The sequence below is a fragment of the Cupressus sempervirens genome, chromosome 11 (genome assembly GCF_028749045.1).
Source record: "Cupressus sempervirens isolate cs-2001-9-10 chromosome 11, ASM2874904v1, whole genome shotgun sequence".
In the NCBI taxonomy this organism is placed as follows: Eukaryota; Viridiplantae; Streptophyta; class Pinopsida; order Cupressales; family Cupressaceae; genus Cupressus; species Cupressus sempervirens.
In genome coordinates, this window is record NC_143128.1 from 149,379,199 (window position 1) to 149,406,255 (window position 27,057).

Sequence of the window (27,057 nt, forward strand, 5' to 3'; positions counted from 1 at the left end):
TCAATCTTCACAACTTCCCATACAATTTGCTCAGTATGTTGTTGGCTTAGACAGCACTCATTCCCATACCCAATGCACTTGCCAAGCTGACACTGCCTTTGGCATCAATTTCAAATCATACCCCAGGGCCTGCTGTGTATAGGGAAAACGCCCTGGTTCAGGGCCAATAGCAGCAAGTTTGTGGGTAATAATCCCACACTAGGCTGGCCTTGTAGAAACACCTAGAATTCGGGCACAATGGCTGGTAAACACAGATGATCTCTGCCCAGAAAGATTGCAGAAACTGGAATCAATTTGTAACAGCAGACTCCAACGTTGCAGCCACTAACACTAAATATAGTATTAATTTGCAGAATTACTAGATGTCTAACAGAGGGAATTTCAGGCACTCATCTCAGTCAATGAATCACTTCCAATGCTTGGAATGAATTCCTCCATCTTTTTAATTATATCAGGTGCCCAATATGCACATAAGCCCCCAAATTCAGATTGCTCCAATACCAATTCGAATCCCACAAATTGCAATTGATTCCTCGGCATCAATAACATCTTCCTAGCAACAACAGTTACACAAGGAAGACAATAGAGTTCAAATTGCCAAACTTAGAATTGATCTACTATACCTCAACAGTAGATTAAATGTACTCCTCAGATTAAAACTTTATACTTCAGCAAGGGAATTGAAATCACCAAATTCAAAGAAACCCTCTGAAGAAAGCAACAAAGAAAAATAGACAATTGGATGCATGTTCCTTCACAATGGGCTCACATTTATAACACTAAATGGCACTTAGCTTCTTCATCACACCTTTCACTTACAAAGCTTCACCAATACAAAATCATTATATAACATATAATAATAAAGTCTCATTATAATAATGAAACCTTTATAATTATTTAATAAATATGATCTTGTGCAATAAATACCCCATGCAATGAAATCTCACTGTTAGCTCACGAGGATCACTATGATGAACTGACTCAATCCTGCAGAAACATGCCAAAAAATGGGTGCATGACAGAAAGAATAATGTGGCAGTCAATGCCCTGTCAAGAAGACCTGCCATATGTTCGATGTCACAGATCTCGGCAAACTGTAAGGCACATCTACTAGATGAATAATCCAAGAATTCTTTTGTGTGCAAAGTAATGGATAGACAAATAACGAACGACCAGTACAAGGTGTTTGACAACATCGTCTACTACAAGGATAGAATCCATTAGATACCCAAATCAAAGATGAAGATTTTGAGAGAAGTTCATGACTCACCTCTCACATGACAATCGAGGTACCTCAAGACATATAGGCAAGTTCAAGAGAGGTTCACTTGGAAGGGACTGAAAAATGATGTCCTACAGTATGTACGAGAGTGTTTGACTTGCCAACAATATAAATTGAACATACCTCGCCTATAGGATTACTGCAACCCCTACTAATACCTAAAATATGGGAGAGCATTTTGATGGATTTCATTACTATAGTTTTGAGAGTGCAAGGGTGAGATTGCATTTATGTCGTAGTAGACCGCTTCACCAAATATAAGCATTTCTTTGCCATTCCCACAAGATACCAAACAACTCATGTGGTCGAGTTATTTTTCGAAGAGGTGTTTCTCTTGCATGGCCTTCTACAGAACATAGTCAATGCCAAGGATAGCCGTTTTCTCTGCACCTTTTTGGATGGAGTTTTTTTGGTTGGCAAAAATGAAGTTGTCATCAAGTACAAGCTATGACGTAGGTATGGATGGGAAAGTTAGGGCCAAAGGCACACCTAACAATCCAAGCACCCTGCAGAGTAAACACAACAGAAGCAAACAACAAAGAGAACAACACCAAGAAGAGAAGGAACAACAGTACTTTATTAATCCATCAAATTGTTCCAAAGTAACGAGAATCGGAATCGTATCGGAATCGGCACGGCCGAATCGAATCGTGAATCGGGGGTGAATCGCCGGTGAATCGGCAAATTTGAAAAAACCCTTTAAATGTAGAGATTTTAACAATTTAAGACTTATTTCATGCACCCTTTATTGAATATAACTTAAACACACTATAACATCATCAAATAGAAGTTGAAACTTAACATATATAAACATGGAAGTTTGTGTTTACCACATGGGGTAAAGAGTTTTTATAAGACAGCTTCACATCCAACACCTACTCCAAGTGCTTCAAAGCATATCACCCCTCTCGAAAGGCTTGCTCTATTGTTCTCTCCACCACAGACACTCCATGCCTGCAACAGCTTCAAATCTCATCAACTGGTGAGACTTCCCATGACTGATAACCGCAGCGACTGGGGGTCTAGGGGGCAACGCCCCCAGCGGGGTCGGGGGCAGCGCCCTCGCCAAAACCAAATTTGCACTCTGAAACCCACACAAAACTATATGGAACACAGTGTTTTTGTGATTTTCTTCTGATCCCACACTCTTTCTGGGAACCGCTGATGTTTTACTACCTGATTATGTCTTTCCCTTCCCTTGGGCATCATCTGTTATGCATTCTAAACATTTTTTATTTGTCGTCGTTTTTTTTTTTTTTTTTTTTTTTTTTTATTTTTATAACCTATGGTTCTTTTCTCTTCTCCTCTCTACTAGTCATGCCTAACAATTAGAAGGCCCTTTAGGGTTATAAAAAAGAGGAAAGGTAAAAAAGAAAGCAAAAAACATAAGTGATTTTTTTATTATTTCCAACTAAACATGCATGCTGTTGCCAGCCGATTTTTGGCGATTTCTAATGGCGATTCAGGCGATTTTTTGAGTGAATCGCCGATACATGCGATTCAGGCGATTCATCCGATGAAATCGCCGATCACGATTTCCGACTCCAAAAAAATCGGGGTGCATGAATCTGATCGCTGAATCGGCGATTCACGCGATTTCAGCGCGATTCTCGTTACTCTGAATTGTTCACACGACTGTGAGGCCTGTCGAATTACGGGCAACAAGATTTACGAAAATCCAGACTTAGAATTTTTACAAATCCTTAATTCCGACTTCTATCTCCCTTCACTTCACTCTACCTAACCTAACCTAAGTACCATTATTATACTTGCCAAAATGGCTTTCAGAAGATTTTAGATCATTACGTTCTGGCATTCTGCACACATCCCAATGCACGATCCTACCATTAAATTTATGATTTAAATTAAATACATAAGTTGGCTCAAACTAACAACCAATCACAGACAAACTCGGTCAAAGAAGGATCCAAGCATCAACAAACATCAAGTTCACTCGGCACATGAAGGAACACTCGGCCACCAAAGCACTCGGTCAATACTAAACAACTCGGCCAACACTAAACAACTCGGTGGCAACTGCAGCTTGGCAACCATTGGAACTCGGCACTAACAGGCAAAATGAACAAAGATGAGCAAGATAGCAAGGCAACCCAGGATGCTCCTGCATCAAGCTAGCACCCGCGAAAGGCTGGTCTTTAGAAGATTGTGAACAAATGGTTGGAAATTACCTCAAGAACTACGTTTTAGCATAGTAGAAGGCATAGGTTTGTTTATTTGCACTTAGGAGAACATTGTTACAACACTACCTATCACATGTCAATAGGTATGTTGCCCTTCAAGGCACTTTATCATTATGAGGCTTTGTCATTTGTGGATTTGATCTTAGGCAACAATCGTGCACCAAAAGCCAAGGATTGGCTGCAAAAAAGTTTGGATATTCTGAGATCTTTCAAGGACAAACCGCAAAGGGCTCAAAATGAATAGAAGATATATGTCGACCAACATAGAGTAGGTGGAGCTTTAAGGTAGGAGGTTTAGTTTACCTCTAGATACAATAGTTTAGACAATCTTCCTTGAAAAAAAGAGGTGTCAAGAAGTTGAGGTCACGCCTCTATAAACCTTACAGAGTGGTACGAAGGGTGGATGAAGTTGTCTTTGAGTTGGAGCTTCCCGAGGAAAGTCGAATTCACAATGTCTTTCATGATTCATTTTTGAAAAAGGAAGTTAGGTCACATGTCACAATTTCAAAGGAACTCAACCTGTGGACAAAGAAGGAAAACTTAATCTGGAGCCTACACCGATCACTAACGTCAGAGAAGAAAGTCGAGGTTGTGCATTGTTAACCAAAAATGCTACCCCCCCGGGCAAATATTTCAATTTAAATACCAAAGCTCACCTAACTGCCACTTTCCATATTTAAAATATTCAAATGCCAATGGAAATGAGAAATAAATGGAATTAAAACCTTATGTATTTCCATATTATCCTAAGTTTACTTTTGGGCTCTCGCAACTTTCCAGACCGTCAGATCTTGCATAGATCCACAACAGTCGTTTTCTTGCTTTCTCAAAATGAACGACCTTTAAACAAAGCAGGCAAGCGCCTCGCTGCCATGTGCCGTATGGGTCCCATTTCTCATGGGCCACAAATGAAGTAAGGTATCATGCTGACATGCCGATGTGAGTTGGAATACAGCTAAGATTCTATTAGCGGTCACTTTCCTGCATTTTGTCTTTTGTCAGACTTTCTGACAATGCGGGCAAGCGATGTTGTGACATGTGGACTAGTGGGTCTATCCTTCCATGTGGGCCACCAGGGTTAAAAGTAGTGCCAGTTGGATGCCAAGTCATGCTGAAGCGGATGCTAAGTGGTCCATGGGCCCAAAAGATAAAGGACAGGCACAATAATGATAAAGGTTTTCAACGATCGTCGATCTTCTGTAGATCGACGATCAACGCTCTCCTGCATCATGGAATTGTGAGGACGTTAAGCAATACGGGGAAGCGCCTGAAGGACACATATCCTTACCGACCCGAGTAGTAACAATAGTGGTAATATCAAGGTTGGGTCACAGTTCCTTGGGCAGTCACAATTAGGGATGGCACAGTTATGATGGATAAGATGGTCAAAGCACGAGGACTTTGCAGGGTGGCGGAAAGATAAAGAGCTATTGGCCCACGTGGCTTATCCCCGTTGGAGAACTCAGTTGACCTACTGACTTCTCTTGATTTGTCGAGCCAACTATGGGAAAGAGATGGTTTTCTTGCACGATCCATTCTTCATGATCGATTCCAACCACTCTCAAATGAATGCCATGCCTGGTAAATGAAGTAAACACTCCACCACCTCTGGTTTTATCCATCTACCTATTCAGAGCGACTTAATGGCGTCGTTCTGTCTTCTCAAGGCTCTGTTTTGGCAAAATATTGGATTTCATTGTACCTGAATCTGTGCCAAGATCAGATTTTATCTAGAACTGTATGATTGTTCTCTGAGCGTTTAATGACAGTAGTTGTGGAGTAACTCAGTTAGAGATATCTCAGTTATGCTTGAGCTATAAAGGCATATTTTGTGATCTTTGTAAGGGTTGATCTTTCTCTAATTCTCTAGTATTGCTATATGCATATTACTATAATTTCTCATGCCTTTGAGCCATTGTAATCCTCTTCCAAGTCTCTTTTAGCCATTAACACATTGTGCAAGGTTTCTTTGCTTCTAGTTAATGTTTTTGTCTATATTCTGCAATTTGCATGATTGTATCTACTTTTGACATTTGAATGATATTAAGTGAAGTTTCTCCCTATAGCATTCTTTTGTTGTCTGATCTACATGTGGTTGTTGAATTAAGCGAAGTCTAAATCTGTATTCCTTGAGGTTATAACTGGTTAGTTGTGCATTCATGGGCAGAGATAAGTTCAAACACTCTATTTTTGGTGCATCACCCCCTTAGGTTAGAGTAGGTAGATTTGCTTTCATGCATTCCTTCTCTCGTTTCCTCTCCGAGTATAGTTAGATGCATCCTGATAGCAAAGGAAGTCGACCTTCTCCGAAGACTCAATCTCACAGTTCAAGTCCCATAGCTTGGAGGTTGTTTGCATGTTTCACAAGGTTGTCCTTAGGTAAAAACTTTGGACAAGAGTGCAAACTTTTGTGACAACATGCACCAACAAGGAGTACTTTGGTTTTTTGGAAGGATCTGTCAATTGAAGATGCCACATGGGAAGGCAAATAGATCTTGGAGCACCCAAGTTTGTAATTGCTTGAGGGAAAGCAGTTCTTGGGTCAAGATGTTAAAACTAGAGCCCAGAAATCCATGAAGATAACCGGCAATAGGAAAGAGAGAAAATTGAAACAAAGAACACCAAAATTATCGTGGGAAAACCCTTCGAGAATGAAGGGAAAAACCCAGCCACACAACACAAATATATCTTTATTGATAATGAAATGTTCAAGTGTACAATATCCTTGGCTTGATACGAATATATAACAATAGGAGAGACTCTTCACATTATAATCGAAGGTCTCTTGATATTTTCATAACTCCTATAATTAATTATGACTCTTCAAATATTCATGCCTCAATGCATGTGAATGACACATGTCATTTACATTTAATATTACAAATTAAACTTAAGTGTCATTTTCAACTGAAGATGACAATAACAGTAATAACGTCCAAATTTCGAGAGATAAAGATCTCTATAGCAGGTACAAACTTTAACACTCCCTCTTAGCAAGAGAAAGATCTTTAGCTAAATAGTCACACAAAGTTGCAACCAAAAATGTCAATGATAAATTCTGATCATATGAATTCAAAACATAATTCATGGAGTTACTCAACATGAAAACCTGTAACGATGAATCATATTCATGGAATCACTCAACATGAAAGCCTATAACAATGAGTCATATTCATGGAATCACTCAGCATGAAGACCTATAACAATTACTCATTCATGGAATCACTCAACATGAAAAGATTTGTAAGACTCATAGCTAAACCTTTATTCACGGACTCTCTCAATGTGAACTGTCATGGAATCTCTCAACATGACATCCAACTCTCATCACGAAATCTATCAACGTGATGACATCATGGACTCTTTCAACATGATGTTCACTATCGCATAGTGAAAGAGTTATCATAGCTGATCTTACAATCTCATTTATTCACACAAGAATAAAATAGGCAATAACAAACTAGGACTTGATTCCGTGTAAGTCTTAAATTTTATAAATACCAGAAGCATCACAAACATATATGAGAATGATTGGGGTTCCATAAACACTCCCTCTTAATTATGAAGCCTCCCTCTGAAGCTAAAAGATCCTGTAGCTAAGAGAGATTAAATCAACTTAATTCAAAATGATTTTGATCATTAAAAAATCTCCCTCTTAAGCTAAAACATTACCCTCTAGATGCAAAGAAAAATTCATTTTATTGCTTCATCCTAAAAAAAAATCAAACCAACATAAACCATTCTCAATGACAACTAGCACATAAATTAGAAATCAATTTTTAACTTGAGATGAAAACTTATCTCTTGATATTTCAAAGTTGATCTTTGTGTCTTTTTCCTCAGAGTAGAGCACACTCATGTAAACGAATCTCTCCATCGTCTGGGTGTTGATACGTCTTCTGCAACATGTGTTGAAAAACACTAAAATCTTCTAGAAACCATCCTCGAGACTTCAAGAACCATAAACACTTTCTCTGCTACAGCAACACAACTCTATAGTATTAGCAAAGTTGTTATTACTAAAAAGGCTCACTGCACCACACCCCCTCACATGATAACTAATGTGGCTCCTCAAAAAACCGACGACTTTTATCTTGAAGTTAGTCAGTTGAGACGATACCATCTCATCAACAATAATAGTCATCTTAAACAAAGGGAGAGAACATATTCTGCCGGTATTGAATAAATATCCACTATAAGCATTATGGTCAAGATACACGTTGATCACGAACTGCGCTTGCCATTATTTGAACATTTACGATTTGACAGTGAATAACTCGAACATGCACTAATTGCGTAAATGCAACCCAATCATGCACCAATGGAAGTCATGATCATACTTCCAAAAATAAATGAATCCAAGACTTTTCGCTTTCCATAATGAATCATTAGCATCAATGAATAATCCGGCATTAGAACAAGGAATATATAGTTTCCTTTAATGAGTGTTGAAACTGCACGACTCCAACAACATACAAGGATTGCCCAGGGGTGTCGATGCCATTTTTAACCTGGCAATAATCAAGAACTGACTATGCCATAAAGCTTAAAACTAGGAATCAATCTTTGAAAATCGTCTTTAATTCCTTTTCAAATCAAAAGAAAGAAATAATTAAAATCTCTGATAACATATAATACTATAACCAGAACATGCAATTCTCATAAATAACTTGTAAAATAGAACTTTTCTGTCATCCGAATATGCAGAGGTCTGAAAAAAAACCACTTGTGCAATCATGACTTATCGTTGAATAATAAAGATAGGCAAATCCATACACAATGTCGTTAAATATCTGGAAGCCCATCAAGGAAAAGATCATGCTAGAAAACACACGATGCAGAGTGTCAAATGCAAAGTCTCCATATATATTTCATATCGTCGCAATCTGAAATCTTCTCCAAATGTGTCAAATTGACACTCAGTTCTTCAGTCATTGAGAACAGTTATCTTCCTCCCATAAGAGTAATATTTATACAAAGTGCAAGAAGGATCATGAAACATAGAAAATAAAACAGATGCTCAACAACAAACATCCACTATGCTCTAATGAACTTCATTGCATAAACAAGAGAACCTTTCTTACTGTTATCTAACCTGGCTCTGATACCATGCTAAAACTAGAGCCCAGAAATCCATGAAGATAACCAGCAATAAGAAGAGAGAAAACTGAAACAAAGAACACTAGAATTATCCTGGGATAATCCTTCAAAAATGAAGGGAAAAACCAGCCACACAACACAAATATATCTTTATTGATAATGAAATGTTCAAGTGTACAATATCCTTGGCTTGATGCGAATATATAACAATAGGAGAGACTCTTCACATTATAACTGAAGGTTTCTTGAGATTCTCATAACTCCTATAATTAATTATGACTCTTCGAATATTCATGCCTCAATGTATGTGAATGACACATGTCATTTACATTTAATATTACAAATTAAAATTAAGTGTCATTTTCAGCTGAAGATGACAATAACGGTAATAACGTCCAAATTTCGAGACATAAAGATCTCTGTTGCAGCTACAAACTTTAACACAGGAGGACTCTAATGTCCCTGATATAATTAAATAATAATAATTAATTGTTTGTATGGCCTAAAACTGAATAATAATATCTTTTGGACCCTTTTATTTTGTAATCCTTTAGGAAGTTTCTCGAACCCATTTATAAATTTGAATTTGGCATAGTTGTAGGTATAGTGTATCTTATGTTTCTTTGTATTTGCAAATCCAATTGGATTTTTGCATTGTTGTCGTTTCAAAGGTGAGAGATCCTCCCTATCCTAACTTGTTGCAGTTTCGGTGGGAGTCACTCCTCACCCTACTCTGTTTGGTGAATTGTATTTGGGAAGTCTTCAGTTGAGGAGAAATTAGTGTAATCGGCAACATTTATATTAATAGTTTCATTATTAGCTATTCATTGCTATGTATTGGCATACCATATACTTGCCTGAGAGTTAATATTTCCATCATATTAATTGCAATTTTTGTCTCAATTGTGAATAGCTACAGAGCAAAGTATTCTTCTTGTATGGACACAACAAATCAATGAGGGTTAAAGCTAGCACTATATAGGTGTGATAACTACAATGTACTACCTGGTAGGCCAACACTGGGGCGAATAATAACAAAAGAATTAACAATTTTATGATGAAGTTTGGCTGGTCTATACGTGTCAATCTGAGAGCGTACGCTTGTAAAAGGTGTCCGAGCAATATGCCATCAAGGGATGATAGTTGTGATTTAAGCGATTATGAATGCAACTAAAACACACAAAATTGAATCTATGAAAAACTAAAGAAATCCCAGCGATAGGAAATGTCACTTCCTGGCGACAGGAACATCAGAAACATAAATAACTCAATAAAACTAATCTGTAATAAAAATAATTACAACTCAATAAATTATCAACTCATAATCTATTTCATATGAAATATTATTATATAATCAAATACTGATATTAAACACATAAACTAATTTACTTCGATTATATCTATAATATGTAATGCTAAGCTAACTAACATACAAATGAAAACTAATTTAAATATACTCCAAACAGAAATAAAATGAGATCACCAGATAACTTTGGAGTGGGCCCTTCCTCCTTAGTCACCTAGTGATGAAACCAAGTAGTAGTCTTAAGTCTCCGTAATCATGCAAATATAAACTTTATATTTCCAAATGATAATGATCTATTACAATGATGTGCGTTCTGTAAAACCTGTACACTTCTCTTTTCCCACTATATCTCGCACTATATATATATATATGCAAGCTTAACAAGTTTATGACTATTTTGACATACACCAGCTTAACAAAGAATGGATATTGCGTAACCATTCTTAACAAAAATTTGCATCATGTAAAGAATAGCCAATTTACTGTTATCATGCCATATGGAATAATACTATCTTTATCCATCTTTGTGGAGCCACAGGTTTGAAGTGGTTATATTATAACAAAATACAAGTGTAGAGAGAAGTTGGTTGACAGGTTTCCTGTCCACATGATTATTGGGAATGAATCTCAACTATAATATATTTTCTTTACTGCCTTACATACCAATGATAGTGGTCAATTACGAGCCAAGCTTGCTGCCACGTAAATCTTGCTGATGTCTACTTCATGTGTTCATGCATTGTGAATGGTATATGCCTAAAAACGTGTCTCTATACCAACAAGAAACAATGAGTAATAAAAAGTATATATTGTGGCCTTCCTCTTTAATAATATAATCTTCACCAACTAATATTGCTTTGGAAGTTGATGAGGCTTTGTATTGGTGAAATAGCTACAGGAAGATCTGTAGGCGACAGGAAGATCTATGCTACAAATCAGCATGCTGCAATAATAAAGATTAGTAAACACGTAATCAACAATGAATTTTCTATATTTTAATCCCAAAACAATATTAAATACTACTTAATTATATTAAACTATATGCAACATTATAATGGTAAAATGGAATGAAATGGAATACAAATGGAATAGAGAAGTATGTAGGAAAGTGCGTAAGATAGATTAAAATAGAGTATTAAAATAGGTTATAATTGGCTCTCATCATTCCCCCCAACTTAGCTTATTGCACGTCCTCGTGCAATCATTATGATCATGAGGTCTTTAGTTTGAATTAAAAGCACTTGGATTTATGGATTTAAACTTTGTCTCCACCCTGAACCATGATAACTCATAGATGAACACAAATCCCTTTCTTTGCTTTACATGACAAGCTTTGTTATTTTTCTTCTTCAATAGGGATATCTCTTATAACTTTTCTTACATTATTTTTCTTCTCTTTTTTTTTCATTTCTTTTCATTTTTTATATCATCATGGTTCAAAAGGTTTCATATAGGAGAATTTATCTCAATTTGCACAAGAGGAGTTTAAATGGGCGAAATAGGAGAGATAAGAGACAAAACAAAGGCTATTGTACGATGGATATAATGGATAGTATGATGGGTTTAGTAAGGGTGATAGATGGAAGATAATAGGATGACACTATCCTTGCTGTTACATCCCAAATTTTGACCTAATTTTAAATTTGCTCATAGCCATTAGATTGAACGGAATTTTCTTTCATAATCATGTAAAGTAGGTAGTTATTTATACCCATTGTATTAACTATTTAATGAAGATGATCGTTATCGATTATTTTTCATGTGATGTTTAGCAGTTGCTTGATTTTGGAATTATGGTTAATAATTAAAATTCTTTTAAATGTTAATAAGAAAATTATTATGGAACTTGTTATTATCAAGGAAATGTTGCACAGGTGATTGCAGAAGAAGATGAAGGGGGGAAGCATTGCTAAACGAGATCAATGGAATGGGATACTAGCTTAGTCCAATCATCAGGATGATAGGTATGACCTTAAATTGCCTTGGTAAGGACCTAGCAATGTAAACTTCAGGATACAATTGAAAGACCCGCATGAGCTATTAAGTAAACATTTTAAACATAAAATAATTTAATTAAAATATAATATGTACCTCAAAGGATTTTGATTGATCTCTCCACCGCATAATTATAATAAATACCTATGTACATACACATAGATATAAGAATAAAGTGACACCAGAACATTATTGTTTCTTTTATAATAGTATGATGTCACCTCATAATTATATCTACGTGCATGTAGATAGACATAAACCATAATTATTTTTCGATTTATAACCTCCAAATCATTTTCCATCTTTAATTCTTTTTCTTATTTGAAATCGATTGAAACACGTGGCATTTTTATTTGGCATTCAATAGCCATGATATTCCTTTTATGTTACGGCTTCTTGGAAGCCAAAGAGACATAACATCTCTTTTTATTAAGGAGTTGAGAGAAGCGGAAGACATCTTTTTCAAGCACCCGACTTTCCTTCTCATTCCCGATTCCTTTTTCTACCATTCGATACCTCTGCATTTTATAACAGTGCCAATCTTGTTACAGTTTGCCTTATGTTATTCTTTCCTTGTTGAAGTCGGGTTTGTATTTTCACACTGTGTTTACGCCTGGAAAGCAATTCGAACAAGAGCTGATACATAAGCATCTGGCAAGACTCTAGACATTTCCAGATTATACCAGGTCATGTGGTTAATCAAATTCCAAATATTACTATAATTCCATTAACAATTGTTATTCCATTTCGATTACCATAGTAGTAAGCTACATATTATATTCATCACACTTAAGTAACATCAGGAAGTTGTTTACCATAAATGATAGTAAAGTATCCATGACATGAAATCATGAATTATTTTTGCCACTGGAAATCAGAATCAAATGATATTTATTTTTTGCAAGTCTTAAAGAACATATTCTTTCAAATCATAGGTTGTGAAAAGCTAGAAGTATATAATTTTCATGAATCAACAGATAGAGTCGATTGCTCTGAGATTCGAGCACCTAGGACTCACCGGTTGTATAACCATGAAAAAGGTGAAGAGGTGAGATGGAATCTGCATTGATATAAAAATAAAAGTCAGATATGATACAATAAATCTAAATAGTTTTATTTAATAGCTCATGCTCGTCCATATTGTTGTTCCCTTGTAGTCAAGTCAAGCGGTAGTGATCGGGTCATTGAACCCATCAGAAAACCTTGGCCAAGGTCATTTAAAGGCATGTTTGTCATCTATGATCACTTGATGTCAGTGGAGCTAGTTATTCAAACATACCCGTCCACAACTGTGTGGATATTCTAAACACCGGAATGCTCAGGTGGCTAGACTAAAAGTATCATAAGCCCGATCCCAGGGTAGGGAGGGTCTTTCTAATTCAATAGATTGTGTGGGGATAAGTATGGTCCGAGGTTGGGAGGTTAAGCCTAAGTTAATGCTTCTCCTCTTACCAAAAGTCGAGGCTTGCTCAACCAACTAAAGACTCACCGGATATTACTTGTATGATCTTCTTCTTTTCTTGTTAGGCATTTACTTTACTTGTATGTAGGAAAAGATAGTTAATCGTTGATCCAGTTATTACAATTGATCATTGATACAGTTATTTGAGTTAATTGTTATTATAGTTATTTCTGATGATCAATGTTACAGTTATTTCAATTAATTGTTATTATAGTTATTTCTGATGGTCAATGTTACAGTTATTTCAGTTAATCGTTATTATAATTATTTATGATGATCAATGCTACAGGTATTTCAGTTAATCGTTATTATAGTTATTTTTGTTAATCTTTATTTTAATTATTTCAATTAACCGTTGAAAGCAGTTAATGTCCCATGAAAAGGAATTCAGTTATTTGATCAATGATTTGTTGGGGAAAACTCTTTATCAATCGTCCTATTTTGTTATGAAAAACCGTTTGTTACACTTGCCATCTCCACAATACGAACTTTCTACACAAGCCATACGGCATTCCAACTCACCGTATGGGCTGTCCTCATACCACCATATGGGTAAGAAAGCCACCATATGACATTTTGTTGTATGGTTGTGATCATGACTTAGCTGACGAGGACATAGCCATATACCACCGTACATAAGGTGGGATGACGGAGGAGGGTCATACCTAAGTTGTTATAAATAAGAACATTACATGGGGACACACTTTTCTATGTTTTCTTTCACTCCAAGCCTCAAGTAGATTATGCTTGGATCCTAACCAAGTTTGTCATATATGAAATTTGTGGTGTTCGAGGTACCAAATTTTATCATCTACAAAAAGGGCTCAACCACTTTTTGATTTGTTCAAATTCTAAGCACTTTACTTGTAGTTGTAAACTATGAAAGTCACTTAAGCATTCATTTTGGTTTTTTCCCAATGATCAAGATAAATTCATTTTCCAATGCCTTTTGGCATTTGACTTGTTTTCAAACATTGCTTTACTTGGTTTTATCTACAAAGTACAAAGTTAACTAAAAATTTCCACAAATGTGATACTTTTTGAATAGACATTACCTTCCAAGCACCAAAAGACATTTCCTTTCAAGTATCAAAACATACGTATGAAGATACTCGTAAAATCATTTTGATTTCTAGTACTATGATACTTTTTGACATGCATATGAGAAGGTGGCTACAAAGGGAGTGAATGTCAAACCTTATTGATTCTAGGAAAATGGTTAATTGATAATGAGTTATGTGCCTTCAAAACCCTCATTAAGTCGTGATACTCTAGGCCAAGGGAGAGCCCAAGACAAAAGGAACCATATTCACTTGTTTTCGATGTTTTGTCCTCAATTTTGATATCATCACAAGATTGGGGCAACCCTATGCAATTTTCTCATAGATTCGTACGTGTATCCTCTACGTTTTTTGATGTTTTGAATCACGCCTCATAAAGGCAATTTGTCATCCTTGAATGTCCTTTATTTTGCACTTCCATGCATCCTTTTTGAGGGTTTTCATTAATCATCTTATTGCTTGTCTAGACAAGTTTTTATTCTTTGACTATGAGCACTTGATTTTTAATGAACTTGAATTGCTCTCAATAAAGGGGGCAACTTGCTTTCAAACTTTGTGTTGATTAAAGATGTTGTGTGATGATATTTTTTGGATATTGATTGTAAGTTTTGAAGCTTTTCTCAAAAGGGATTTGAATTCAATTGTAAAGACTTTGATATGTCAATTGCATCCAGAGCTAATTTGAACTTTTGAAGACTCCGTGTTGTAGGAGGATAAATTGTTATAGTTGGTAGTGGCTGCAAATACTTGAGCTAATTTGAACTTTTGAAGACTCCGTGTTGTAGGAGGATAAATTGTTATAGTTGGTAGTGGCTGCAAATACTTGGAACTAAAGACTTTGGGCTTCAATTGTAGTTGTTTTTATTAAGTTTGAGAGTACCCAATTAGAGACTTTGTGTCTTACTAATTATTTTGCTTGAATCTTAATCTGGGATAATCACAGGAAACTTTGGGTTCCTGTATGTATTCCACAAAACATATAAACTAAACTATTGTCTCTGGTATTGTTCTTACATCAGTCTCTTGGTCACTAGTATAATCATACCAACAAGTCCTTTTTGTTTAAGTATTATTGTTGTTCACGAGCTGTTTATTGAATCATTCCTAAAAAAGAGGGAATAGATTGAGAGAACCGCCCTATTTTGTCATTTGTAGTTAAGTCCTTGTTAAAGGTACCTACAGTAAGAAAGCAGCCTCCCCTATTGCTGAAAGGAGAGAAAAATCTCATGAGACGTTGCCTAAAGTCGCAATTTTGTAAGTTGTGGTATTAGTGACTTACAAGAAATTTAGCCAATAGTTTTTCTCATGGATTTGTAGGTGTATCCTCTATGTTTGATGTTTGCAATGATGCACTGTAAATGCAATTAGTCATACTTGAATTGTCCTTTATTTTTGCAATTTCATACATCGCTTTTGAGTTTTTCCCTCATTTGAAGAGTTTGTTTTTCTTAATATCCTTCACCCTTTGTTTCTCAAAGGCATTCCACTTTTATCCTATACGCATACTCTTCCAAATCTGCAAAGTTCGAGCTTAAAAGACCATGTTATGGCTTTTTGGGGAAAACTAAGGAACAACCATTATGATACAAGACAACCAAGGATGTAGGCTCTTGTTCCAGATCAAGATGCTTTCACCAAAACAGAAAATATCAACCATCAGGCATCCTATAGCAGCATGGGGACCAATAAAAGATGATGTTATAGAAGTTTTGTCTTGTCGGGCACTTACAATATTTTCATCATATATTTGTAATTTATATTTGACAAATTACATGTTATGTAAAAAAAATGTATTTACATGTGATAGAATTACGTGCAAAGTTGTAACATGTAATCATGTTGCAAGTACTTTAAGCCTTGTAGCATTTAATAAGACAAAGTTAATTAGTTAATTAGAGAATAAGTCAAGGTAGTTAAGAGTTTTCCCTTTCTTTCTCCACTATTTTCCTATATAAAGGAGGGAGCCCATTGTAAATAGTCATCTTTTGGAAATGCAAGAAAATTTTCCCAGTTTGTATTTGCAGTCTCAAGACTTTGAGCTTAGATATAGATTGAGTTGGTTTCAATAAAAGGGGCAACTTTCTTTCAAACTTTCTATTGATTCACGTTGTTTTGTGACAACATTTCTAGATTTTGACTCTAAGTTTGGAACTTTGCTCAAGAGGGATTTGAATCCAATTGTGCATACTTTGAGTTGCCTATTGCATTTAGAGCCAATTTGAACTTTTGAAAACTTTGTGTTCTAGGAGGACAAATTGTTATAGTTGGTAGTGGCTGCAAATACTTAGATTTGAGGACTTTGGGCTTCAGTTATAGCTATTTTTGTTAAGTTTGAGGTATATGGTAAGAGACTTTGTGTCTTACTAGTTTTTCTACTTGAATCCTAATTCGGGATAATCGTAGGAGACTTTGGATTCCTATACATATTCCACAAAACATAAAAATTAAATTGTTTCCTTTGGTGTTGTTCTTACATAAGTCTCGGGATCATTAGTAATATCGTACCAACAAGTCCTTTTCGTTTAAGCATTAGTGTTGTTTGCGAGTTGTTTATTGAATCATTCTTGAAGAAAGAGGAATAGATTGAGAGAACCACCCTATTTTTTGATTTTCAGTTAAGTCAGTGTTGAACCCACCTACAGTAAGAAAGGATCCTCCCCCATTGCTGAGAGGACAGAAAAATCTCATCAAACATTGCCTGAAGTCATAATTTTGTAAGTTGTGGTATCAAGGACTTACAAAAAATTTAGCCAACAACTCAAGGAGTGTGATGATGGTTTCTTCTCCCATTGTAAGTCCTCTAGTTTCTAGAATATCTTGGAGTACTTCTATATTAACCTTTCACCAAATGACCAATCCATTAATATTCTCCTTGTTAATGCTATAGCTATGGTTGGATTCCTTGTTGTAATAGCTATAGTTGAATGTTTTGGTCATGTATCCATAAAAAAAGTCAATTGGATCAATAATGTGTCTATTGACTCTGTAACAAACAAATTTTCATAACAAAATAAAGGAGAACTAGCATAGGAAAGAGTTTTCCTTATCTAACAATTTAAATAATGTATCTTGAATCCTTTTCATAAGACATTAGCTGATTTAACTACTAACGATTAACTAAGATAACAAAAACTAACTAAAAAAGCTGTAATAATGATCAACTAAAATAATTGTAATAACAATCAACTGAAATAACTATAATACCGATCAACTGAAATAATGATTAACTATCTTTCCTTGCATATAAGTAAAGTAAATGCATAAAATAGAAAGAGGAACATACGAGAAGTAACTGGTGAGTCTTTAATTAGTTGTGCAAGCCACGGCTTTCGATAAGAAAAGAAGCATTGACTTAGGCTTAACCTCCTAACCTCGGACCATATTCATCCCCACACAATCTATTGAATAGAAAGGCCCTCCCTACCCCGGGATCAGGCTTGGGATACTTTTAGTCCAGCCACCTGAGCATTCTGGTGTTTAGAATGTCTGCACAGTTATGGACGAACATGTCTGAATAACTGGCACTACTGACATCAAGTGATCATAGATGGAAAGCATGCCTTTAACGACCTTGGCCAAGGTTTTCGGATGGGTTCAATTACCCGATCACCACCGCTCGACTTGACAACAGGGGAACAATAAGTATGAACATGCATGAGGTATTAAATGATTTTCCTTTTTCAAATAATTTTAGAATCGTTATGTCATGTTTGATTTTTATTCCTTGTTAATGCAGATTTCTATCTCACCTCTTCACCTCTTCCTTAGCTATACAGACGGGTGAGTCCCAGGTGTTTGAATCTCAAAGAAACCAGCTCTTTCTGTTGATTCTCAACTGATATAAGAATATTATATGCTTCCAGCATATCACATTTTTGTGACCTGAGAAATATAACTTTAAGACTTGCAAAATAAATACCACTTGATTATGACATTCAATGGTAGAATAAAGATATGATATCATGTCATGGATACTTGGTCTTGACTCATCATAAAAAGTTTTGTCCTAAAGAGGAACTAACGGATGATATTAAACAAAGATGATTTATGGCATATTCTGGAACTGTATCTTACTGCTATAATTTCAAAATAAAGTAGTATTTGAATGTATTATAATCATTGGAATATGGGGGCAGCCACATAACCTGGTAAAATTTGGAAAGTAATTGAGTCTTGGTTGGACGCAATCAAACAACTCCTTCACGGAAAGAACTTTGGATGCAGTCACGTACTTCAGCAAGGAAATATAAATGAAAGGGAAGTTATCGTGGCAGAAATGTTATACAGGGAAAGAACGAAAGGAAAATTTCAAAGGAAACCACCGTAAAAAAAAATACTGCAGAGGTATATCATGTATATCGTGAGGAATGAGACTCAATGGTCTTATATGTCATCTTGGTCTCTCACAGCTTCCATAATTTAAAGAGGTATTCGATAAAAACTTTATGCCTTCCAAGAAGCCATAACTCATAAAGAAAAGACTTGGCTTCTTGAACGCCAATATAATATACCAAATGTGCATTTCGGTTTCTAGCAAGAAATTGAATAAATATGGAAAAAGATTTGAAGGTTATAAATCAAGGATAATTTACAATATATTTATCTACTTGCACATAGATGTATTTATGAGTTAGCACCATATTATATATTTTACCCAAGGTGGTATCTATTATTATGTATATTTAAATACATGCTTTATTTGAAAGATTATTTTATCTTCTTGTACATGTATTTAAATGTACGTATTAGATAAATCTGGTATAAAAATATTATTATGGTGTCACCTTTATTTCTATATCTATGTGCACATACATAAATATACATTATAATGATATAGTGAAAAAATCAATCAAAAGCCATTTCAGGTACGCATTATTTTAATTTAATTTAAAATAACTAATATTTTAAATGTTTATTTAATAACTCATGCATTTCCATCGATAGTATCCTGATGTTCAAGTCGCTAGGTCCTTACCAAGATAGTTAAAGGTCATACTTGTCGACCCAATTATTGGACTAAGTTAGTATCCCACTCCATTGATCCCGTTTAGCAATGCTTCTCCCCTTCATCTTCTTCTGCAACCACCCGTGCAACATTTTCCATGATAATAACAAGTTCCATGATAAATCCATAATAACATTTAATGTAAATAAAGAATTTAATTATTAACCATAATTTCAAAACCAAGCAACTGTTAATCATCGTATGACAAACAGTGGATATCGACCATCATCATTAAATAGTTAACATAATGAATACAACGGATATATTTAACTATTCTTTTCACATGATTATGAAAGAAAATCCATTCAATTCAATGGCTATAAATAAATTTAAATTAGGTCAAGTTCAAGATGTAATAGACTTAACAAGGATAAGAGAGAGATCGATCATAGCTAATCAACTTCAGTTCATGGAGCCAATTACTAAGCAATCAACTAAATATAACATCAACTCACCAAACGACGATTATCATTTGCAAACAATGCAGTTAATGATAAAAAATAGTTGTGTGATGGTCATTATTGAAGGGATGTAATTAAATGTTGAATGGATGCAACTCATTCCTACTGCATGGCTCTTTACTCCTTTACACGAGTATAAGGAGACATTCAACTTGTCTTCACAAAGATCACACAGAAAATCAATTTAATATAAGCAGGCCAAACAATACATGTATGCAGATCAAACAATATATACAGGTGGATATATATTCATTGGCAATTAAATAAGGACTGCAAGTATATAAACATTGCTGATTGTTAAATCCAATTAACAAATATGTAAAGAAGAGCATATAAATAAGGAGTGGTGGGTACAATCATTCAGAAAAGACATAAAATTAAATACTTACATTTGATGAATACTGCACAAGATCAATATGTTGATATTAGGAAGATCGATATGTGTGTGTATACACATATATATTGCCGAACGATATTCATCAACAAGAACTCATTAAAATTATCAGCCTGGAGTTGGCAAAGTTGTAATCAGATCTTAATCGTTTGGTAAATATAATCAGAGTTTTTTTGTTGCAGGGTTTTTCACCTTCAAGTTGGAAGGTTTTCCCAAGATATCTATCATGTAATTTTGCATAAATTACTTTACTTCTTCATTTTGATAATCTGATCATAAAAACAACACTCCCATCTTGAACCACCAAGGTCTCTTGCACAGGCCCCTTAGCTCAAGGCTCTAAATTTATTCAGATAAGCTATGTATCATCAAGGATGTGTCTTGTCAATCTACTAATTCTTGGGTATCTTGGCATGAATTCATGACTAGATTTAATCTCACTAGAGCCGAATTTGAAACATGTATTCAAATTACTATCACATTTTTCAATAAGATTTTATTTAACCTTGACCTTACAAAAGCTTTCTAGTGTTGCATAGACTCACAATGGCATGCAGACACACTCTTCTAAGTTTTTTTTCACTTTAAGCCCCAGCTAAGTTATTATTGGATCTTGACTAAGTTCGTCATATACAAAATTTGCAGTGCTTGAGTTACCAAAGTCTATCATCAAGAGAAAGGCTCAAGCACTTCTAGTTTATTCAAACCCTAAGTGATATACTTGTAAGCAGTCAAACTCACTTTAAGCATTCATTTTGGTTTTGTCCCAGTGCTTAAGATAAATTATATTAGATAAATTCCTTTATAATGCCTTATGGCATTTGATACATTTTTCAAATAGAATTTTGCTTTATTTTATCCACAAATGTGATACGTTTTGAATCGATATACCTTTCAAGTTTTAAAAAACAAAAATGCAGCTATTTTAAAATAAACTGCTATGAAAGTTGGAATCAAAATGTATGTTTGAAGATACTTATGAAATCTTTGTGCTTTCCGGTAGTCTGATGCAGTATCACATCCAATATAAGAAGGTGGCTCTTGAGGTAGTGAATGTCAAACCTTACTGAATATAGGAAATTGCTCCCTTGATAACGAGTTGTGTTCCTTCAAAACCCTCATTGATTCATAATACTCTAGGCGAAGGATGATTCCAAGACAAAAGCAACCATTCTCAAACTTTCTGCAAATCAAGAAACATGACAATGGCTTCTTCTCCCATAAGAAATCCTCTCCCCCTTGAAGGAGTTGTTGAGTTCCACTGAAAAAAACATTCTCAATTGGCTCCCACCATTTCTTATACTGTATCCAATGATAGATACACATGGCTTTCATGAATATCCAATCTCATCATGTTAAGGCACTTAATATGCATCATAGACAGGATCAGTTGCCTAATAATTAAATTTGGTTCTCTTGCAAGAAGGAACGGATGGGCTAATAATCCAAATGTTCTTCTACAGTATTATGTGGTTGGATTAGTTGGCTTGGTGGCTCAACATTTTATTTGTCTGCAGATATGATTTTAATTATCTTTGTGCATTTGTTATTTGGAGTTTCTTGAGGCTTCTGTGCCATTTAAAATATTGGTGTGTGAACCTGACAGAGCTGCTCCTATTTTTAATTACTTGCACACTATGTTCTTTCAATGTTTGATACCTTCCACCCAATCTTATGCAGAAATAGTTATAATTATTTGTCTTCTTAAAGAATATTAGGCCGGCTTTAAATTAGAAAAACAGTTGCTAGGGCTGTAAGGAAAACTCTGTTCAAAGAGAGATCCCATTTTATTCTTGCCCTTAAGGTGACACGTTTTTAGGTATTGCAAAATTGTGTCGTGTTCTAGTAATATAACATGAAGGCAATTGTCTCTCGAGAACTACTTCAAAATCAAACGAATTAATGATGACCATAAATGGAACTAACAATTGAAGGAGGATCCCCAATGAAAGCTTTCAAAGGGCTATAGAAATTTCCCCAAATTTGCATGTACAACTCAAGAAACATTTCTAGTAGCTTAATATTGTGTTAGAATATCAGAAACTACACTTATAGGTTGATCTCTGGCATTAATGTGTTTCAGGTGTGCAGCAGAAGCTTAAACAATCTGGAGTCACTTAAATTGTCGATCTGAACATGTTGTCATTTGACTATATTAATAAAATCAGCATTTCAACAGGAAAAGCAGGGTTCAACCTTAGAAGAGAATCCAAAGGGTCTTCGCCACTCGAAATTGGAGCAACCCCAAGAGCAGCAGCATCCCAAACAAGAAAGGCTACTAAAGGCACCATACTTCCAACAATGATGGATGTCTTGATGCGGGATATGTCCCCGCCTAAGTATGCACAGAGGACTGCAAAGAATACCTACTCTGGTAAATCAATCTGGCATTTATATAAGTTTATTTTATTTCTATATGAAAATAGGTTCTTCTTTATAAGAATTCCCTTGACAAGTCATGTATCCTCCCTTCTCAGTAATTGTGTTTGTGTAATACCTGGAATCCAAATGTGTTTTGCATAATACCTGGAATCATAATGCATTTTAATGATACCTGGAATCAAATTGTGTTTATGTAATACCTGGAATTAGGTCATGATAGACAAGAGAGAATAGAATCACAGGAACTGTCTGTGGCACCTGGTCCCAGTCCATGTGACTGATCCCTGACCAACCTCTAAGTAAGGGTGTTGCTGCCACAATAAATAGAAATAGACCTGTTCAAAATGATCCATAAATTAGATAACTGGATATCGAGTGTTGATGAGAGACTAACAATATTGATACGTAGAAAACACCATATCAATTATAGAAGCTCAAGTTCCACTCATAGGAAATGATACGAAAGCTCACCCATCAAGCAAGCTGTAAGTAACTGATTCACCTTATCTGTAACCTTGGTGCCACCAACCAAGACAAGGATTCCGAATATACCTGCAAACAATTGCCCTGCTATTGAAGCGGGTATTTGAACAAAGCAGGAGAGAACCTCACCAGACTTTGATATATAAGCAACCATTATTGTATAAGACAAAAAAATATAATTGACTGTTGAGACATATCCACCCCATTTTCCCAATGTTTTTTCTGCCATAGTGCGTAAGGATATTACTGCTAACATGACCTTCCTGGGTTGACTTGGATCCTGCTGTCTCAGTAAAGATACATTCAATTCTGCTAGAAGAAGAGCTTCAAGCACTAAAAATCCCCAGCAAATTATCATTGAGACTGCAGAAGGTATAAATCCCTGAAGCAGGAGAAGATGACAGGATTTCATTATATGTTAATTTTAAATCAGATTAAGGGAATGAAGAAAAGATATGTATTATTTCTCTTATATTTCATTGATCATAGTACATATCATATTCTGTTTTGAATACAAAAGCCAAAAAAATTAAATTTATACACTACATATTTTAATAGCAACAGGGATTCGATGTTACAGGAAATCTTTGCCTTTATTTCTTAGACATGTGTTCAATGGGTTGGACAAAAAGAACTTCCTTGTCATTTCAGTGTAACACAGTGCCTCAATGAGGAACAAACAAACAAATAATAATGTTGAATTCATTGAAGGAGACGCAAACTCTGTGTAGCTTGTCTTGAAGAATGATCTAAATGACTAAAAAATCACAATCTTGAGAGCTGATTTATTCTCATGATTGGATGTAATGAATGTTAGATGCACTGCTACAAAGACAATTTAACAAATTCAAGTCTTTAAAAAAAATTACATCTTAAAATTCTTCATGAGAATGGAATGTTGTCTTTCACTCTTTTATTAACATACAGCAGGAGCAGTACGTGCAGGAAGAGCGAGAATTCCAGATCCAATGCTTGTTCCTGTAATAAGTGATATTGCACCTATTAATGTTCCCTGCTTATTGCATTCAGCGAACTGCTTGGTCAAGTTATCATCGCGATCAAAGCTCTTTGTGGATAGGACTTCTTCCAGAACCTCTTGAACAGGGACATGTGAACCATCTCCTAAACCGGACTCTTTATCAGATGTCCGAAATGATTCCCTGCAAACAATTTATCATTAGAAATGTAAACATAAAATTGTGTATCACTTTTCTCTTTTGTGTGGTGCTTAATAAGTTATGCAACAAAAGAAACAAATGAATTCGGGATGGTAATAGAAAAAGTACTCAAGCACACTATTGTCATCTCAATTGGTTTTATAGTTTCCTTCCTAGGAATACTAGTATATTTTTCCCTTATTAAGGAATTCTTATCTCTGTCTTTCCTTGTAATCATCAAGTAATCCTGATGTACAAGAATTTTATAAAGCAGCGGACCTTGGTCAGTCCCTCTTTCCTCTCTCACTTTGATTTTTCATTATTACAAACATTCTGTGGCAGCACAAACATAATCAGTCATGCTGAATTAGAAGCCTAAGACAAATTTATTCTTATAGAATGCAAGCATATCCTTTGTTTTTCCGCTTCCAATGATAGTTTGAATTGGGAATTGAGAAAGAAGGATGCTATATATATCAATATACTAGTTGGATATAACACCAAATATATAAATTCAATCATACTCTCAATCTCTTCATATGATTGAAGCCAGTATTCCTAAAGATAAAGAGTGTACCTTGGATTTTGTTTCATGCTAAGCAGACTATTGTTCTCTTTCAAATTTTCTTGTCTACTATTATCCTTTCCTTTGTCTAACATGGAGATAACAAACAGACAAGTAGACTGTTTTCCATGGCAGCCCTGCATCTGAAGTGCCACAATGAACAATTCATTTTAGCATCATTAAAAAACATGCAAAAACTGAAAAAAATTAAAAAACATCAAGAACAAAACATTGTTTACATGCACATATATTCATACACTATATTCTATCACTATAGATGTATTAATCATTGAATATGTGTATTTTTATAATAGTCATGGTCTGTTTCCACAATACTCCGCCTTCACTTTTTATCCCTATTATCAGCCATGGAATATCAAATGAGTCCGAAAAGAAAATGAGCCCAAACTCAAGAGAGAACCACTGTGAAGATCAATTGGCCCTGAGAATAGGAATTAGGTTTCCTATAGGAGGTCTACTGATATTTGAGTTAGTTTATCTTGAAACATTGGCATTCTATATCACCAGGTGAAAAGATCTTTACCAACATATGAGGGAGCAATTGACCTAATTACATGTTAAACCCCAATATCCATAAAGTGAAGATATGAAATTATTTATTATTTAGGATGACTAATATTTGAATCATAGAACATAAATTAAGCTTACACGCTGGCATTATGAAGCATAAAAAATCAAAATACTAAGGTTAATCTTTCTATAAAAAATAACCCAACTTTGTCGCTCTGCCATTGCAGTTCATGGACAAGCTGGCTGAACTTACATTCATGTCAGACACAGAAAAATGTATATGATAACTGAGCAGAACCAGTGACCCTAGCATTACAATTGAGTACATACAAAATGCAAACTACTAACTAAATAGGTTTTGCAGGTCGTCTATCAAGATTATGGCTTTGCTTGACAAAAAATTCAAGAGAAGATTTCTGCATTCATCCAAGACAGTAATTCGGTATGCTTACTCCAGACAACGGCAACTGGCAGCTGCAGACCGCTTTCTGGTCTGAACATTATTACCAAAGACTGAGTTTGAAGGGACCCCTTAATACTCCTTATTCAGGTGAACCCCTGTTTTCAGTTAAAGGCAAATAGGAGAGAAGTGTTCATGTGGAACAAAGTCCCATCTTAAGGATACGCCATTTTAGTAAACAGCGTGTAAATTACAGACATCACATATATGACAAGGTACAAACACATGCTAAAGAAGTTCCACAAGGCAGAGGACCAAAACTGCCAACCATTCTTCTACCAAAGAGGAAGCTAACAAAATAAGCAAGAACTTGCACCCTAAAGCCGGCTTCTGATTGGTGAAGCTTTTAAAATGGGTGGTACATGCTTAGTTCTGACATTTTTCAATTTCAAAAGCAAACAACCAGGAGAAACTGAATATTGACTTCAATTTCTTATAATGTCCTTTTCCTTTGAAAAATCAATATACAAACAAAATTATATAGAACCAAATATATATGAAAAACATACTTAAGACTTCTCCAAAATTCAAAATCGTGGGAGTTTTGATTTTAATCAAATGGTGAAATTTCCTAGAAGACCACTCCCAGCTCCTCAAAATATTCCTTCACAAAACTCCTCTGACCATTACTCTGCTACCAAATATGTATTTTACCAAGACCTTCATTTATACTTTAGAATTTCCTGTAAAATATGAATTGTAACAATAATCAGAAAGAATTGAAGGTTAGGCATAGAGAATCACCTTGAATGCTGTAGTGGATCTTGTCTGATTTGTACGGAACCAACTGCTCCTGGGCAGTGCCACATAATGGAATACTGCCATTTCAAACGTTTATAAAAACCAGAGATTCAAATTGATTCGGGGTATTCGTAATAGCTCACAAAACTTATAAGAATCCAGTGAAATTTTAATGGGGCGAGTTTCGAAAGATTCCAACGCAGTGCCCATATCAAGTTTTAACCATGGAAAATTGCTCAAAAGATTCTGCGAGGTAGACCCCACATGGAATGTTCGAAATCCTGTCATCATCTTTTTCCGTGGCTGAGATGCAGCGCTTCTGAAGAAAGATCTTGTTCCCTGTTCGCTCTTGCTTGTGTGATTTGGTTTTTTTATTAATTTATTTTTAATTTTCCCTCCTTTTGAAAGAGCGTGGGAATAGGGAATTGATTCTGTTTCCAAAGACCCTTTGCTGTTTACTTAAATATTATA

General features: G+C 35.2%; 1 protein-coding gene across 2 annotated transcripts in view; it reads right to left on the reverse strand.

The window, feature by feature from the left end:
• Positions 1-26,909, reverse strand: part of LOC149528637 (uncharacterized) — a 40,347-nt gene extending 13,438 nt beyond the window's left edge. The window contains exons 1-6 of one of the 2 annotated variants that reach the window (XM_089810262.1): positions 26,590-26,909; positions 24,867-24,997; positions 24,058-24,292; positions 23,121-23,514; positions 22,850-22,984; positions 22,464-22,620 (exon numbers count right to left, since the gene is read on the reverse strand). In XM_089810262.1, the coding sequence (XP_089666388.1) occupies positions 22,464-22,620; positions 22,850-22,984; positions 23,121-23,514; positions 24,058-24,292; positions 24,867-24,997; positions 26,590-26,670 (1,133 nt within the window). In that variant the 5' untranslated portion in view covers positions 26,671-26,909. The remainder of the gene's footprint in view (positions 1-22,463; positions 22,621-22,849; positions 22,985-23,120; positions 23,515-24,057; positions 24,293-24,866; positions 24,998-26,589) is intronic. The other variant, XM_089810263.1, reaches the window with a different exon arrangement.
• Positions 26,910-27,057: the final 148 nt, after the last annotated feature.